This window comes from Poecilia latipinna, unplaced genomic scaffold, assembly GCF_001443285.1.
Source record: "Poecilia latipinna isolate Pla-1442-1.1 unplaced genomic scaffold, P_latipinna-1.0 Scaffold1651, whole genome shotgun sequence".
In the NCBI taxonomy this organism is placed as follows: Eukaryota; Metazoa; Chordata; class Actinopteri; order Cyprinodontiformes; family Poeciliidae; genus Poecilia; species Poecilia latipinna.
The window spans coordinates 40,024-56,304 of record NW_015114267.1 but is presented as its reverse complement, the minus strand read 5'-3'; the positions used below and the strand labels follow the sequence as shown (position 1 = coordinate 56,304).

General features: G+C 41.3%; 1 protein-coding gene and 1 long non-coding RNA gene across 3 annotated transcripts in view; one reads left to right on the top strand and one right to left on the bottom strand.

Moving 5' to 3' along the window:
* Positions 1-320: 320 nt before the first annotated feature.
* LOC106964287 (protein NLRC3-like) lies at positions 321-6,662 on the top strand. Of its 2 annotated transcripts, none has more exons than XM_015059699.1 (4): positions 321-463; positions 2,330-2,475; positions 3,290-5,078; positions 6,376-6,662. In XM_015059699.1, exons 1-4 carry the CDS (start codon positions 336-338, stop codon positions 6,386-6,388), a joined length of 2,076 nt encoding a protein of 691 aa, XP_014915185.1. In that variant the 5' UTR covers positions 321-335; the 3' UTR covers positions 6,389-6,662. The 2 variants fall into 2 exon arrangements, with proteins under 2 accessions (XP_014915185.1, XP_014915184.1); XM_015059698.1 differs by having other exon boundaries at positions 6,098-6,662.
* A 5,251-nt stretch (positions 6,663-11,913) lies between these two features.
* Positions 11,914-16,281, bottom strand: part of LOC106964288 (uncharacterized) — a 12,347-nt gene continuing 7,979 nt past the window's right edge. Inside the window, exons 2-3 of the long non-coding RNA XR_001428372.1 lie at positions 14,950-14,955; positions 11,914-11,999 (exon numbers count right to left, since the gene is read on the bottom strand). This is a non-coding gene — a long non-coding RNA (uncharacterized LOC106964288). The remainder of the gene's footprint in view (positions 12,000-14,949; positions 14,956-16,281) is intronic.

Genomic DNA, 16,281 nt, shown 5'->3' with positions numbered 1-16,281 from the left:
ACAGCCTCAAGAGGCCAGGGGCCGTAACAGCAGCAATAAATGTGTTGATGAAATCCCTGTTCTTTAGTCAGACTGGAACCAGTCCAGTACTTGGTGTTTTCTGCTGGGTCATGTTTTATTGGTTTTGTCAGAAGCTTCTTGTTTTTGTTTGAAAGACCAAGATGTTTGATGTCAAACAAAGCCGTCAGACAAAGCCATCTACCTTTAAGCTGGAATCGGGCTCCTCTGATCCTCTGAACTCATGATGGAAACCAGCTTTCTGCTTTACAGGACAGTTACTGGAACTGGATCACTGGACTGACTGGTTCTGGTTTCTCTCTCCATAAGTCCAGAAAATGGAAGATTTGGATCTAAAGGAGGACAGAACAGAATCTCCAGGATCCATCAGTCCATCTATGAGGAGTGACCAGTCCAAAGATGATACTCCAGACTTCAATACTGAACCTGGACCATCAGAACCAGAGTAAGAAACCAGTTTCTAACTGGTGGATGTGACTCTGCAGAGACCAACCAGAGCTTAACTTTGATTTCTGATTAGAAACTGATGCAGAAAGACGTGTTTCTTTGTGTTTCTGAAGCTGCAGCAGCTTCCAGGTTCCACAGAGGTCTGGTGTCTGTGGGAGTGGGAACAATAACAGTCATGGTGGGACATTTATAGAAGCACAAGCACTTCCTGTTCCATCATCACATTCAGCCAATCAAAGCGCTCATTTCACTGATATTAACCAGCTGCAGACAGAAGGTCAAAGGTCAGACTGGAGACTAAAGTCTGATAAAACTCTGATATCTTGGTCATAACAAGTGAAATAATCTCCCAAAAGGCTCAAATATTAAATCCTAAAAACACAATTATGTTCCAGATTGACTGTGAGGCTGAATTCACTAAATAAACGTCACTTTGATCCACATCCATCATAAACTGGAACTAACAAAGAAAACTGATTTACCAAGAAACTCAGAAACAAAGAGCTACTTTAGATTAATCAGAGCTAATCAATATATCAGAAAATTATTGGTTATTACAAAATCACTAAACACACTGTGGCTATCATGAACTGCTTGGACTGCAGTAAATATAGATAATTATTGAAGTGAAATCCCTTCAGTCTCTCTGTGCCTCTAGTTTATTTAGTGACTCTTGTTGTTTTATGCAGAATAAAATGTTTTAGAGTGTAAAGTTCTGGTCGGGTTAATCCTTGATGTGAAGGTTGAGGGTTTGATTCCCTTGTCAGACCATTTGCTTCATATCTTCCTCTCCTCTCTCAATCTTCATACCTGTTAAATTACTGTTAAATATCAGCCATTAGTGCCAAAAATGTATTCATATTAATGTTTATTAACTGTTAATCCTCAGTGTAACAGCTGAAAAAACATTTATTTATATTGATTCAGACATTTGGGTCAACTTTGTGGTCCTTGGTACCGGTTCTAAATTCTGATCTCTTCTGTAAATTCATCAGTGAATCCAGATATTTAAAATGTAAAAATGTGAAGATTAATAATATTAGACCTTAGAGATTGGTTATTTTAATAATCGATTTGATTTTCAACACCTTGAACCAATCAGACCAGATTAGCATAACTCAGATGAACCAGACAGGCTGAACAGAACCTGATTTTAATGTCTTTGGTGACAAAGAAACCCAGAAAGAGGTGAGACGAGCAGAACCAGATGGAAATCAGAACCAAGTCCATAAAGGGAACCAGACCACCTGAATAAAACAGGAACTGGGCTCAATAAAGATGGACTGTAACAAAGACTACAACTGCAAACAATAAAAACTACAAAGTGAACAGAACCAAAGTCCAAAGGATCATCATGAAGTCAGATTTAGTCGTAAAAGACGTGAACTTTATATAACTTGTTAGCTCTGCTAGCATGTCCACATAATGCTCTGCTTCAGTATAAAGCTCTTTATAAAGAGCTCAAATCAATGCTAACTGGGTCTGAGCCGTGTTTACTGGTGTTCCACCATTAAAGAAAGATCCAACTTTCTCCACTGGAATCCAGATTAGAGTCAGTTTCTGGTTTCTTTCAGCCTCTGATGGATCAGTTTTCTACTCTGGCTCAGACAGAATAATGATTTCTGTCCCAGAACAGATTTCAGATGGACAAAACAACAAAAGGAAGATCAGTCATGATACCAGATATAATACAATGAAGAACTTAAAACCAGAGATCATCAATGTTCCGAGGTTCTGTTCTGACCCAGTTTCTGGTCCTTAGTTTGTGGTGGATCTTCATGAACATCTTCATCTTCAGTAGGACAGCTTCAGCCTGTTGTTAGTGAATTATTTCACTGATGAAGAAATGTCTTTACTTGTCCAGGGTGAACCCCAGCTCTCGCCCAATTACTGCTGAACATCGGCATCAGTCCCTCTATGACCCTGCAAAGAAAAGCATATTTAGACAATGGATGGATAAATGGAGGGAAGATCTTCCTGGATGGAGGAATAGAAGCAGCTGTGCTCCAGGTGAGACTGAACATCACAGAGTTTCCTCCCATTGCTTCTGACGAACCAGATCATGTCTTTAGTTGAGATTTGGAAATTCGAGGTTTTAAAAGTCTCTTTGTAATCAATTATTTCAACTAAATCTGAGTTTTTCCAGTTGGTGTAAATGGAACGTATGTGTTGGTAACTCTGGCTAACATAGTCCTCATTTAATTTGAGCCGGTTCAGAAAATGGCCATAAAAATTATATGACAAGTGATAAACAGACTATAAACAGATAAAGTTAAGAAAAAAAACATTTAAAAAATCATCAAGAGTCAGCAATGTCATGTTGTTTTATTTGGGTTTAAAATGTAGGAGAGCACCAATCAAGTATTGGTTGATATTAATGTTAAGTTTAACATAGCATAAATAGAGGGTATAATAAAACAAGAAATAAGAGAGAAGTGGTAACAAATTATGGGTTAGCAAATTGCCCAGTTGCCCATATGGTTTATGTGACTTTGCTGAAAAAGACTCTTGTTCTATTTTTATTGGTCATTACACCAGGCCTGTAAGGTTCTGCTTTAAAATTAGAGCTGAAAAACCCAAATGAAGCGGAAGTTGGTTTCAGATTGCAGCATCTAATCTGGAAGATGTCTAAAGGGCTGAATTTAATGTCTGTGTTTCTGTCTGATAACAGAATAACATTTTGTTTCTAAAGATAGATCTGATTGTTTAGCATCACATCCTGTGAAGTCAGAAACCGTACAATGATAACACCTCCAAAGTTCCAGATAGTTTTGTTCCAACTTTATCAATAAAGCAAAATGTTTTTACTACTTCTGTGTTTCAGCAGATGTTGGTCTGCAGGAGGTCCTAGAGGAACATAAGATCAGTCTGAGGAGGAGATGTGAACGTGTGACTGAAGGAAGTGAAACAGGAAGTGATAAAACAGGAAGTAGAACCCTCTTTAACAGGATCTACACTGATCTCTTCATCACAGAGGGACAGAGTGAAGATGTTAACACCCAGCATGAGGTGAAGCAGCTGGATAGAGTTTCCAAGATCCAGAACCTCCATGACTCTCCAATCAGGTGCCAGGACATCTTTAAATCCTTCCCTGACCAACATGGAGCCATTAGAGTGGTTCTGACCAACGGCGTCGCTGGTGTTGGAAAAACCTTCTCAGTGCAGAAGTTCACTCTGGACTGGGCCGAGGGCTTGGAGAACCAGGATGTCAGTGTGGTGGTTCTGCTGTCGTTCAGGGAGCTGAACCTGATCAGAGATCAGCAGCACAGTCTTCTCTCGCTGCTCCATGTTTTCCATCCAACACTCCAGAAGCTCCCAGCAGAGCAGCTGGCTAAATGCAAACTTCTCTTCATCTTTGATGGCCTGGATGAAAACAGACTTTCACTGGACTTCAACAGCAGTCGGCTGGTTTCTGATGTCACACAGACGTCATCAGTCAATGTTCTGCTGACAAACCTCATCAAGGGAAAGCTGCTTCCCTCGGCTCTCATCTGGATAACTACCAGACCTGCAGCGGCCAATCAGATCCCTCCTTCATGTGTTACCAGGGTAACAGAAGTACGAGGTTTCACCGACGCCCAGAAGGAGGAGTACTTCAGGAAGAGGTTCAGTGATGAAGAGCTGTCCAGCAGAATCATCTCCCACATCAAGATCTCCAGGAGCCTCCACATCATGTGTGGAATCCCAGTCTTCTGCTGGATCACTGCTACGGTTCTGGAGAACATGTTGACCTCAGAACAGAGAGGAGAGCTGCCCAAGACCATGACTGACATGTACTCACACTTCCTGCTGGTCCAGACAAAGAGGAAGAAGAACAAGTACCATGGAGGACATGAGACAAGTCCACAGGATCTGATGGAGGCTGACAGGGAAGTTCTTCTGAAGCTGGGGAAACTGGCATTTGAACATCTGGAGAAAGGAAACATCATGTTCTACCAAGAAGACCTGGAGAAGTGTGGTCTGGATGTCACAGAGGCCTCAGTGTACTCAGGAGTTTGTACAGAGATCTTCAAAAGAGAGAATCTGATCTTTCAGAAACCAGTCTACTGCTTTGTTCACCTGAGCATCCAGGAGTTTCTGGCTGCAGTTTACATGTTTCACTGTTTCACCAGCAGGAAGTCAGAGATGATCAAGACGTTCCTGGGAAAAACATACATTGAAACATCTCTAGATGAGTTCATGAAGAAAGTCATGGAGAAATCCCTCAGCAGTAAAAATGGCCACCTGGACCTGTTTGTCCGCTTCCTTCATGGTCTCACTGTGGAGTCCAACCAGAGACTCTTAGAAGATCTGCTGGGTCAGACAGAGAACCGTCCAGAAACCATCCAGAGAATCATCACCAACCTGAAGGAGATGAACACTGATAGAATCTCTCCTGACAGAAGCATCAACATCTTCTACTGTCTGGTGGAGATGAACGACGTCTCATTTTATCAGGAGATCCAACGGCTGCTGGATTCAGGGAAGAAACTCTCAGTGACTGACTGTTCAGCTCTGGCCTTCATGCTGCAGATGTCAGAGGTTCTGGATGAGTTGGACCTGGAGAAGTACAACACATCAGCAGGTGGACGACTGAGACTGGTTCCAGCTGTGAGGAACTGCAGAAAGGCTCGGTGAGTCCAGATGTTTTCATTGTGTGAATGCTGATTCAGCACTATTGTCCTCCTGTTTCTTCTTCTTTCTTCAAGTTGATTCTGGATGTTTTTGGCCTTTAACTACTTCCTTCATCCTTTTGGACTATTTCAGCCGTTCAAACATCTAAACATTCAGCTCATCAAGGACAGCTGGAGCTTTTGGTATTTTATACATTTCCAACATGGAAACTTTTCATCAGTTTTTATATTGAAATAAATAGAAAACCTTGAGAACTGTAGAAAATCTATTTTCTCTGAAAGATCCAATCAGCCAGAGACACATTTTAACTTTAAACTCCTCTTCACTCATTGTGCCGCTGCTCCATAATTCACCTTTTAGGATCTTTGGCTGTTTTTATAAAATCATTGTTTAGGTTTGATGGAAACTTTAAAATAAATTCCTGCATTGCTGTGGTAACCAGGGAAACTAATTAGAAACTGTGAACCAACTTTTCCTACTCCCTCTGTAAATGAGACCAAAATGTGGTGATTGTTGTCTGGTTCCAGAAAAAGTCCTAGTTTCTGTCAGATCCTCCCAAAGCTCTGAGAACTCTGCTTCCAGAGCTGGAACCATTTTCCTCATCAACTCTTCATCTGCAGCCTTTGTTGAAGCCATTAGCTGTCCTCCATGAAGACCTGTTAGACATCCCAGCCTCTTTAGTTCCTGGAGAACTTTCACTGCTTCACCATGAAGATGCTGCTGGACCCAAACGCTCCGTCTCCTCCAGGGGTTTTGCTCTTCAGCTCTTTAGGAGTTTAGCAACAATTTCTTCTGACATCCAAACCTTTGTTCCTCTGAGACGATGGACAGACCACTGCAGAGACATGTGTCCCTCTTCCAACAAGTTTGTCTCAGTTCCTCTCAGATCAACAGAGAACGGTCTAGACCTGAAGGAGAAGCAGAACCGGTTCAGCTGCTGCTCTGCAGGACGACCAGAACAATCTGCAGCTTTTAGCTGAAGCAGGTTGACGACTGTCCACTTTCTACTTTGTTAAAGCATCAAATCCAGCAGATGAACGGAGACACAACTGGGAGCATCATGTGTCTGGTCTGCTCCCAGTTTCCTCTGTGGCAGCATTTAATAATCTGCTGCTGGGAGCCATGTTTCTATAGAATATACTACTATTATTAATGATGAGGAGGATTCTAGATGCTGCAGCAGCAGATATGGGCTAAACAAACCCAGAGATGCCAGAGGTCCACAGCAGGCTGGACTTCCTGCTCTGCTCACTTCATTTATAACTCACTTCCTGCTTGGTGGAAGATCTCAAGGAGCCAAACGGTCTAGTCCAAGTCAGTGTGAGTCAGAGCTGTGAGCAGTTCCTCCTCCTCTCCATCATCTCCAGTAGTTTCCTTCATTCAGCTCAGTCAGCCTCTTCATCAGCTGCTGCAGCTCCTTTGAGGCTCTGATGCTGCAGAGAAACTGAACTTTCCTTCACAGATGATAGAAGATCTTCAACATCTGACTGAGCTGAAGGTCTGAGGACATGAAGCCTGGACCAGAACCAGAACCAGAACCTGGACTTTAGTCAGGAACTGCACAGACTCTCTGTCGGGTCAAACTCAGTAAACTGAAGATCAGATGTTGATCAGATGATATCGCTGTTATCATATTTTAGTCTGTATATGATCCAGATTGATTTCATTAGAACTGAATTTATTTCTTCTCTCATCACAGACTTGGTGGCTGTTTGATCCAAAAAGCTGAATGTAAAGTTGTGGCCTCAGCTCTGAAGTCCAACCCAGATCTGACTGAACTGGAAATAAGTGAGATCAACATAGGTGGAGGTAGAGACTCTGATATGAAGAATCTGCTCGAGATCCTGGAGAGTTCAGTCAGTAAAGTGAAGAATCTGAGGTTTGTTTTCTCTGCTTATCCAATAAAATCATTTATTGATACTCTTATCCTCAGTTTAATTAATAATTTTATTCTAATATATTTTATTTTAAAACAACCAGCTTAAATGTCAGAATAAAATCTCAAAAACATTTTGAGATTTTATTCTGACAGGTGTGTCTGACAGCTGTCAGCTCCAGCTCCAGGCCCGCACACACACGCAGGGGACCGGACCCGCGCTTACTGGGAATTCCTCGTTGATGGGAAACAATTGCAATCCCCAATCCCTATCACGAGTGGGGTTCAGCGGGGTTTTGGTTTTGTGGAGGACAAGCTCAGAGACTGGGGGTTCGACAAAAGCAACCGACTGCCGCTCGACTCGCCGAGGGCCCACGCGGAGCGAGGAGTCTGAGCATGTGTAGAACCTGTCCTGCACATGTCCAGAGATGGACAGAGAAAGTCCATCTCTGTCAGATGGATGAAATGGTTCCTAGAAACAGGGAAGCTTTCTGGGGACTCGACTGCCTGCTCATATGGAGCTGCAGCTCATGCAGGAGTTTTATGTTGGCAGGAAGCAAAACAACATGGAAGCAGGTGATGAGTTTCCATTTTAGTGTCAATTCCACTGATGGAGCAAATTACAAGTCAGTCGTCCTCCAAACCACTGAGAGCAGCTTCCAGAGGAAATCTGAGTTTGTTCTGATAGTCAGACTATCAAGATGACCCCAGTCTTCTGGCTGAGTTCCTGGACATTAAGGAGACAGAAATAATATAAAGATCATTAATTAACAGTCCTGCAGTAAATACTTTGTGAAGGTTATGGTGTTAAAGTCATTTTGTTCAAACATCTTGATTCAGCTCTTATTTTGTAAGACAGGAAATGAGATCTTACCTTTGTAAAGCTTTGTATGCAACAAGCTTCAGGAGTTCACTGAAATCATTCTCATGTGGTTCACCTGGAAAATAGATTTAAAAATGGCTCATCTTCACAATCACGTTGTTCCTTTATGATGATGTTCCCATTTCTGCAGCGTCTCTGATGAAGGATTCAGAGCTTGAACTAAATGACCCACATCAATTTCACACAGAAAAGGCTCAATATTTTCCAGTTTAGAGAGTTCAGTAACTGAAATTACCACAAAAATGAGAAAATGATCAACTTTCAGAATATGAGCTGTAATGGATATTGTAAAGCACTGAATAAGACAGATTGAAATAAAACGTTTACATCCGTCATACTTAGCAATGAGCTGCAGTTAAAATACAACGAGCAAGAAAAACATCAATAGATTAATGAACAAAAACTGGAGACATAAAATATCTGATGATAAATGATGGTACAGAGCAGTCAGCTGATACAGAGCCTGTAAGGAAACATGGAGAGAAAAAAAAACATCCAACTGAGTTTAAGATCCTGAGAAACTTTTAGAAAAACTTTGAGTTCCTTTTTGATCAAATGTTCTGGTTCTGCTGGTTTGGACTGTTACGCCCCCAAGGTCTAGGGGTCCATGGGCTGCAACATAAAATGTGTCCAGAGCGACAGTGTAAAGTAAAAATGATTACAAAATAAAGTTTCACAAAACAATACAATTTAACCCAATTAATGCAAAACAAAAGGGATTAACAAACTCAAGAATGTCAGGTGCAAATTAAAGTTACAAAAGTCCAAACAAGTCAGTTCAAAGTAAACTCAAAATAAACCACAAAAGGAAAACAACGCAAAGAAAAACACACACACAAAGGGGAGGCTGCGGGGAGCACACAGCCTCCCAAACTGGAGCAAAGTCAAAGTAGCTAAACTGGACAAACAGGAACAAGCAAAGACCAAGCTAGCTTAAAACCTGCCTAAAACGGTTGCAACTACCAAAACAAGAGGAGGCAGCTTCACAAAACCTCTTCAAAATAGCTGCCCCCCTAGAGGAATGGATTCAGGAGCCTTTTATAGGGTGCAGGTGGGCCTCATCAATGTCTGATTGGCTTGGCAATCCTCTGCTGGTCCAATGGTGTAGCTGCTTTCCTACAGCCTCCAGGAAGCCAATCAGGAAGGTGGGCTCTCACAGCTGAACCTGCATAACAAAAGGGAGCCTGCACAGCCTCAAGAGGCCAGGGGCCATAACACTCCCCCCCTTAAATTACAAAACCATGTTTTTTAAATACTTAGTGCAAGAAAAAAAAACAACAAAAGAAGCATACTCACAACCTGGAAAGGCCATCTGCAAGAACATTTTCTGTTCCTTTCTTGTGTCGGATGTTGAGTTTGTATTCTTGTAGCAATAATGCCCACCGCATAAGGCGCCGATTGTGGTTGTACATGCGTGACAGAAATACTAATGGATTATGATCAGTAAATACATCAATCGGCAAACTACTGGACCCAAGGTAAACATGGAAGTGCTGAAGAGCCAACAACAAAGCCAGGGTTTCTTTTTCAATGGTGGAATAATTTAGTTGATGCTTGTTAAACTTTCAGGAGAAGTAGCAAACAGGATGGTCTAAACCCTGCAAATCTTCCTGTATTAGCACCGCACCAGCCCCGACAGCGCTGGCATCCACCTCCAGTTTGAAAGGTCGGGTCAGATCAGGTGCAGCAAGTACTGGGGTGTGGCAAAGAAGAGATTTGGCCCTCTCAAAAGCATCTTGGCATTCATCTGACCAAACAAAGTCAGTCTTTGGGCTAAGTAGATTGGTTAACGGTTGAACTACTGAAGAGAAGTTTCTGCAAAAGTTCCGATAATAGCCAACCATGCCCAGAAATCTACGCAGCTCACGTCGTGTTTTGGCATTGAGGGGATGGACTTGCCCTCGGCCTACCTCTCTCTTCCTAAATATGTTACAGTGGCCTTGCCAAATTCACACTTTGCCAGATTAAGGGTCAAGGAAGCTTGGGCCAAACTATGAAATACTCGATATAGTGTTTGCAAATGTTCCTGCCAGGTTTCAGTATACACCACCAGATCGTCTAAATAAGCACTGCAGTTGGAGATGCCACGCAGTACTATGTTTATCAGCCTCTGAAAAGTAGCAGGAGCATTACACATACCAAATGCCATAACCGTGTACTGCAAAAAGTTATCTGGGGTCACAAAAGCTGAAATGTTGGAAGCCCTTTCAGTCAAGGGGACTTCCCAATAATCCTTGAGAAGATCCAATTTTGTAACATATTTTGCAGCTCCAATATTATCTACACAGTCCTCAATCCTAGGGAGAGGATAGGCATCAGGTACAGTGACAGAGTTTACCTTGCGAAAGTCTGTGATAAAACGTGGTGAACCATCTGACTTGGTCTCTAAGAAAGAGGGTGAGCTCCAGGGACTTTGACTAGGTTTGGCTAGACCATGCTCAAGTAGGTACTCAGTTTCCTGTCTCATTAGAGAACGTTTTGTGGGATTAGCACAGTAAGGATGCTGTTTGATTGGCTTTGCACTTTGAACATCTATGTCATGTTCTAGCACTGTTGTACGTGTTGGTACATCATTGAACAAGCATGTGTACTCACTGATTAGGTCCATTATCTCTTTTTGCTGTTCAGGGGATAAGTGGTCAAGCTGGCTCGCCAGAGATTTTAGTATTTCTGAGTTCGGGAGGCAAGGACTTGAACAGATGGGATAATTCACCCTTAAACTATCAACATTGTCTGACTCATCTACTTCTATTGAAGTTGCAACTACAATTGGGGCGCACACCCTATTAGGTTCTGGAGCAGATCGGGAGTGGTACAACTTAAGCATGTTCACATGGCAGACGCGAGTCTTGCCGCCGATTTGGGGTACCAATGATGTAATCATGCTCCCCTATTCTCTCCAGAACTTCATAAGGCCCATCAAACCTGGCGGATAAAACCGAACCAGGAATAGGTAGAAATGCAACAACCTGATTTCCTACTTGAAAAACTTTTTTGATGGATGTTTTATCATAATGATGCTTCATCCTTCTCTGGGAGTCAGCTAGATGTTTTTTTGCTTGTGCATTAGCTAGCAAAAAAAGCTAGCTAGAACCTGCATAACAAAAGGGAGCCTGCACAGCCTCAAGAGGTCAGGGGCCGTAACATGGACTCTTTAAACCAGTTTGACTGGATCAGATGTTAGAATCAGTTCATCATGTTTATTTTGCGTTCAGGGAAATTAATTTTCTACATTTTTATTATTTATTTGTTCATATTTCAGTTTTTACTGCATCCTGTTGGCTTCAGCTCACATCTTTTATTCTTTATTCAGATTGAATTACTGCAGGTTGTCAGAGACCAGCTGGACTCCTCTGTTCTCAGCTCTGAAGTCCAAACCGACCCATCTGACAGGACTGCACCTGAGCTACAGCAGCCTGGGAGATTCTGGAGTGAAGAAGCTCTGTGGTTTTCTACGGACTGAAGGCTGCAGACTGGATAGATTGTTGTATGTAATTATTATTGTTATATAAAATATGTGAACATAGATATAATTGATCATAAATCAAAATTAATATCTTCTGATCTAATAAATATTTTCTGAGTTTGTTCCTGGACTTGGATCCAGAGTTTAATTTAGTCCCTCTATGCAACTGAGTTGGACCCTCTGATCTCAGGTCAGAACAGGACAGCATTCGGACCGCCAGTGTGTAGAAATCCCCCTCATGTGAAGCAGGTCAAAGGTCATTCAACCCAGTCTAGAAAAGTGAATTCCTGGAATCTGACAGGAACAAATCAATAATCAATGATTGATGCTTCAACACTTTGATCAGAACCTGGAATGATTTTACTGACTAAAATCCTCCAACACAACATGACCCAGTACCAGGTTCTGGTTCTGAAGTCAGCAGGTCTTTATTGAAGCAGCAGCTTGTTGGCTTTAATATTCATGAGAATCTTTAACTGGTTCTGTTGGACTGGTTCACCTGCATCCTGTTGGCTTCAGCTCATCTTTTATTCTTTATTCAGGTTGAGGTTCTGCAGTTTGTCAAAGATCAGCTGTGATTTTCTGGCCTCAGCTCTGAAGTCCAACAGCCTCCATCTGACAGAACTGAACCTGGATGGAAACAACAAGCTGAAGGATTCAGATGTTCAGCAGCTGAAGGATCTTGTAGAGACTTTCTGGTAAGTAAATGATTGTAGTGAGTCCAGCTGCTGTCAGCATATTGAACTAAACCCAGTTAGCATCAAAGCAAAGCTCCAGTGTTCCCAGTAAAGCTGCAGCTTCTTAGTGGGAGGAGAATGGTTCAGGCTTCCTGATTGGACACAGAGACAGCAATCAGCCAATCAGAGAAGCAGCAGCTTGCTGTGTTTCTGTGTTTGTGTTGGTGTGAAGATGAGTGTTGTTGCTGTGTCCATGTCTCCAGGAAGTCCAGCTGGACTCCAACGTCCAGCCGTCCAACATGTCTAGAGACAGTGGTCCTCATTCATCAAACTGTGGCAGCAGCAGATCTGGTCTCAGATCTGCTTGTTCTCTCAGTTAAATAGGAAACAACTGATCAGGTTCATCTTGGTCACAGCTCTGAGATCAGTCTGACTGCAGCCTGGAAACCATCTACTGGATGGAAGCCTCTCCTGACTGCTGCTGGAGAGGCTGGAAACACTCACTGATCTGATCTCTCCATCCTTCTTCTCTCTGCAGGTGGACGTTCTGATCTCTGTAGAGAACGGTCTCTGTGTCCTGCTGATCCTCAGAGGTTGAAGCTGCAGCAGTTCGAGTCTAAAGAGACTCTGACTGGATCACGGTGATGACCTCTGACCTCCAAGATTTTCCTCCTGTTTATTTTCTCATGTCTGTCATTTAGTGTCTGATATTGTTTGTCTCTTTGGATCAATAAAGATCCGATTCAAACTGGGCTCCATTTAGAGGCTTCATGGAGTTTTGATCTGAACTGGATTCAACTGGAAAGTTGATCTTTTTTCTCTCTGATTCATTTTCATCCTGGAACCAGAAATGGTCTGAGATGGAAACATGGGAATCATTTTCAGTTCAGCTTTGAATCATAAAGACACTTCAAACCTCTTTTCTCTGCTGCTTCTTCTTCTGTTGACAGGAAAATGTTCCTCAAAGCTCCACAGATAAAAAGATGCTTTACTGGAAACTGCAGAGAAACTTCAGCTTCCATCACAGAAACCAGTTGAACCAGTTTAGAACTGGATGTCCCACAGGAACTCTGATCTTAGAGCAGTTTTCAGGAACATCCAGCATTTTATCAGAAAAAGGAAAGATTTTCCATTTTTTAAAATCTTTTTATAGTTATTCTAACATTTCTAAATAATGAACTTTTGCATCATAGTCATTGATTCTCGATGTTTTAATATTTCTCAGTTTGTTTTTGGTTGTTTACTTTAACTCCGTATTTCATGTTTTACTTCGAGTTTCCTAGAGAACTTTAGGACTCGATGTGTCACATCAGGCTCTTTACTGTGATTTTACTGATTTATTCAGCCCTCAGAGAATTACTGGGATACTGTGCTGATTTGTTATTTTTTTCATACTTCTTATGTAATCTGGGTTCCTGAGTGTTTGACCAAAGGTTTTTTTTAATCTTCTATGTGTTTTTTCAATGCAGTTTGACTGTGTACACATAGTAAATGCACCTTAATTTTAATCCTCCATGTCGTTTAGCTCATTTCAATTTGTTTTAATTTCACTATTAGTTTTAAAGCGCAACTTAAAGAATCTGGGACAACTTACAATCAAACTGAATGTTCTGGTGTTTAATAAATTAAAAGTGGGGGTGGAAATTAAAAATACACTGTTCAATTCGTATGGAAGAAAATTAGGGCCATCAAAGAAAAAATGAAATAATTCTGATTTCAATCTCAAAATTTTGACTTTTGATCTCAGAAGATTAAAGTAAAATTCTGAGAAAAAAATATCAGAATTTTAAACTTTTTTTTTAAAGATTAAAAAAAAAAAAAAAACATTTATGGTCAAAGAAAACCCGCTGATGGATTGTGCTCTGGTTGCCAAGCCTTGCTGTGAGTAAAACTAAAGTTGCTGAAGCTAATTTTAGATTTTTCTGCAGCTTTAGACATAAGAGGGAAATTATTATTGTTTTAATTTAACAAGATCATTTAAGAAATGCTATACAATATGTTAATATTAACCCTAAAAGTTTCCACTCAGACATCTACTACTGCTTTGGATTAAATTAATTTTCATTCCTTTAGATCAAAACGCTCTTCAGTGTTGACCAGCTTCTCATGAAAGTGTGACAGAACCGCGGTTAAACACTTCAGTTCGATTAAAGTGAAACTGAAACAACAAACGCTAAAGGTTGCACATCAAACTGCTCACCAGCATCATGGAGCAAATACTCAGCAGTTGCTGTTTATTTCGTCTCCAAGGCGTCGTCTCCGTCTTATGATCTCCACCACCTGTTCTGGCTGCCGGCGGCGCCCTGATCAGCTCATGGTGCCGTAAAGTTCTGCCTCCTGGTGCTTCTTATACAGTTCATAAAAAAACTTCACTGGTCTCCCTGTGAACCAAACTGCAAACAAATCAGACGATTCCTTCAGAAACAAACTTTGTAACTGGGCCAGAGTCAGTATTTAAGGAGAGGTATTGGGTTAAAAACTACTTTTTTGAGGGTTATGCTACGTCTGGTTTGTTGATTCGAGTCCTTTGAGAAGTTATGAAGGAACTAAAACACCAAATGTTCTTGAAAAAATTAAACTTGAAGCCTTGTTTGTATAGACAGCCAATTCCTGCCTATTGTCGGCATGTAAAAACAGCCTTTTATTGCTCAGAAGTGTTGAGTGTCCATGGAAACTTTCACAAAGACCTGAAAACCCTTTTTAACTTCAAGCGGCTCTTAAATATCTTAAGCGATGTGATTGTGATGCGGTGAAGGACCCTCCATTCTTTGTTTTGCATTTCAAGCGTTTTGTGGCAGGTCAAGGACGCTGCAGCTCGGCCGTCTGTGGCTCCATCATCACAGAATCAACCATTTGTTTACAGTAATTCAGGGTCTTCACTTTAAAACATTCTTCCTGTTCTGCTGCTTAGAAAATTGGCAATTTTCTGAAGAGTTTTTTGTTTGAGTGAAAAACAAGACAATCAGACAAAGTACTAAAGAAACAAAAGCAATTGCAGCATCGCTCATCAGAAATCAGCAGACTTTGAAGTGGATGTTTCATGGTAAAATACCTCTATGGCAGTTTTTATCAAACTGTGGCGCCCACTAGGCCCTGCATGTAAACAACCACTTATTATCTGTGACTTTAGCTCAAAGTGTGACGCACCGTGTTTAAAATAATAACGGACAAATGGCTTAAGACTAAAAAGAAAGCCTGAAGATACCGGTGGAAAGTTGCATCACTTTTGTTTTCACTGCGATACGTAGCATGGATGCAGAGCTAGGTCTGCTGTGAGCAGTACTGTGCCCCACGCTCACTAACTGCACCTTAACACCTGGAATAAAACTATTCACGTCAGGCCAAAACAAAATGTTTGTTTTTGCCAACGCAACTAGACCAAGATAACTAGACCAAAAACACTTGGTAAGATTTTGAGTTTTTTGAGTGCACAGCAGGTCTTGAAGCTCAGTTCTGATTTGTTAATGAAATATTTTTTTTTCCTTCATACTGCTAATTAAACCCAACCACAGTCAGACTTCTGTGCGACCTGCACATGCAGAACAGGAATACAGACTTCACTGTTTATGGATGGAGCCGTTTATGAATCAATTTTAAAGTTTATTCAGCAGTATCCTCACAAGATCATAACAAGATGAAAGAAGATGGCACAAAGAAAGCATAAAAACAGAAATGGCTCTTTGTGGAGCATTGACTGCAGCTTCTGTAGAGAAGTCTGTTTAGATGCGTAGTCAAAGCAAAGAGTGGAGGGATTGTGAGGTGATGCGCTTCACAGACAGACTTCTCTCATGAGTTCATCATTTTTAGCCACCGTTTATGTCCAGTTTTACCGCATCTGGCTTCTTCTGTTACAAAATCATGACGATGTCTCACGTTGATGAGATAAAAGTCGACTAAAAGGACCGTTCAGACTGCAGACACTTTGAAAACAATCGTGTCCGAATCAGTTGTACATGTGGAAGTGGCGCATGTGATCTGATTTTTTGGGTGAAAAGATCTGAATTGGGCTGTTCAGACTGCTGTGAAGAGGTTTGGATGCGAATGTGTGGCCTTTATGGCCCAATTGGCTCCCACTGATAAATAAACAGCGCCGTCCGTTATGGCTTTCATAAACACTGCTATGTCATGTCAAAGCTCTTCTTCTGCACACGCGGGTCACTTTAACTGTAAATGGGAAGAACTAAAATTAAATCAATTACCACCTGATTGTTGTGAAATGATTTTATCTCGTTTCTTTTCAGTTATTTAAACCAACTGTAAAAAATGTAAAAACTGCGAGTGAATCTCCATGTTTTGATTT

What these genes read in the sequence shown, in the direction of transcription:
- LOC106964287 (XM_015059698.1), top strand. Translation starts at nt 336, where the DNA reads ATGGAAGATTTGGATCTAAAGGAGGACAGAACAGAATCTCCAGGATCC. An exon ending in CCTGGACCATCAGAACCAGA is followed by an intron (nt 464 to 2,329) that starts GTAAGAAACCAG and finishes TTACTTGTCCAG; the next exon opens with GGTGAACCCCAGCTCTCGCC. An exon ending in TAGAAGCAGCTGTGCTCCAG is followed by an intron (nt 2,476 to 3,289) that starts GTGAGACTGAAC and finishes TCTGTGTTTCAG; the next exon opens with CAGATGTTGGTCTGCAGGAG.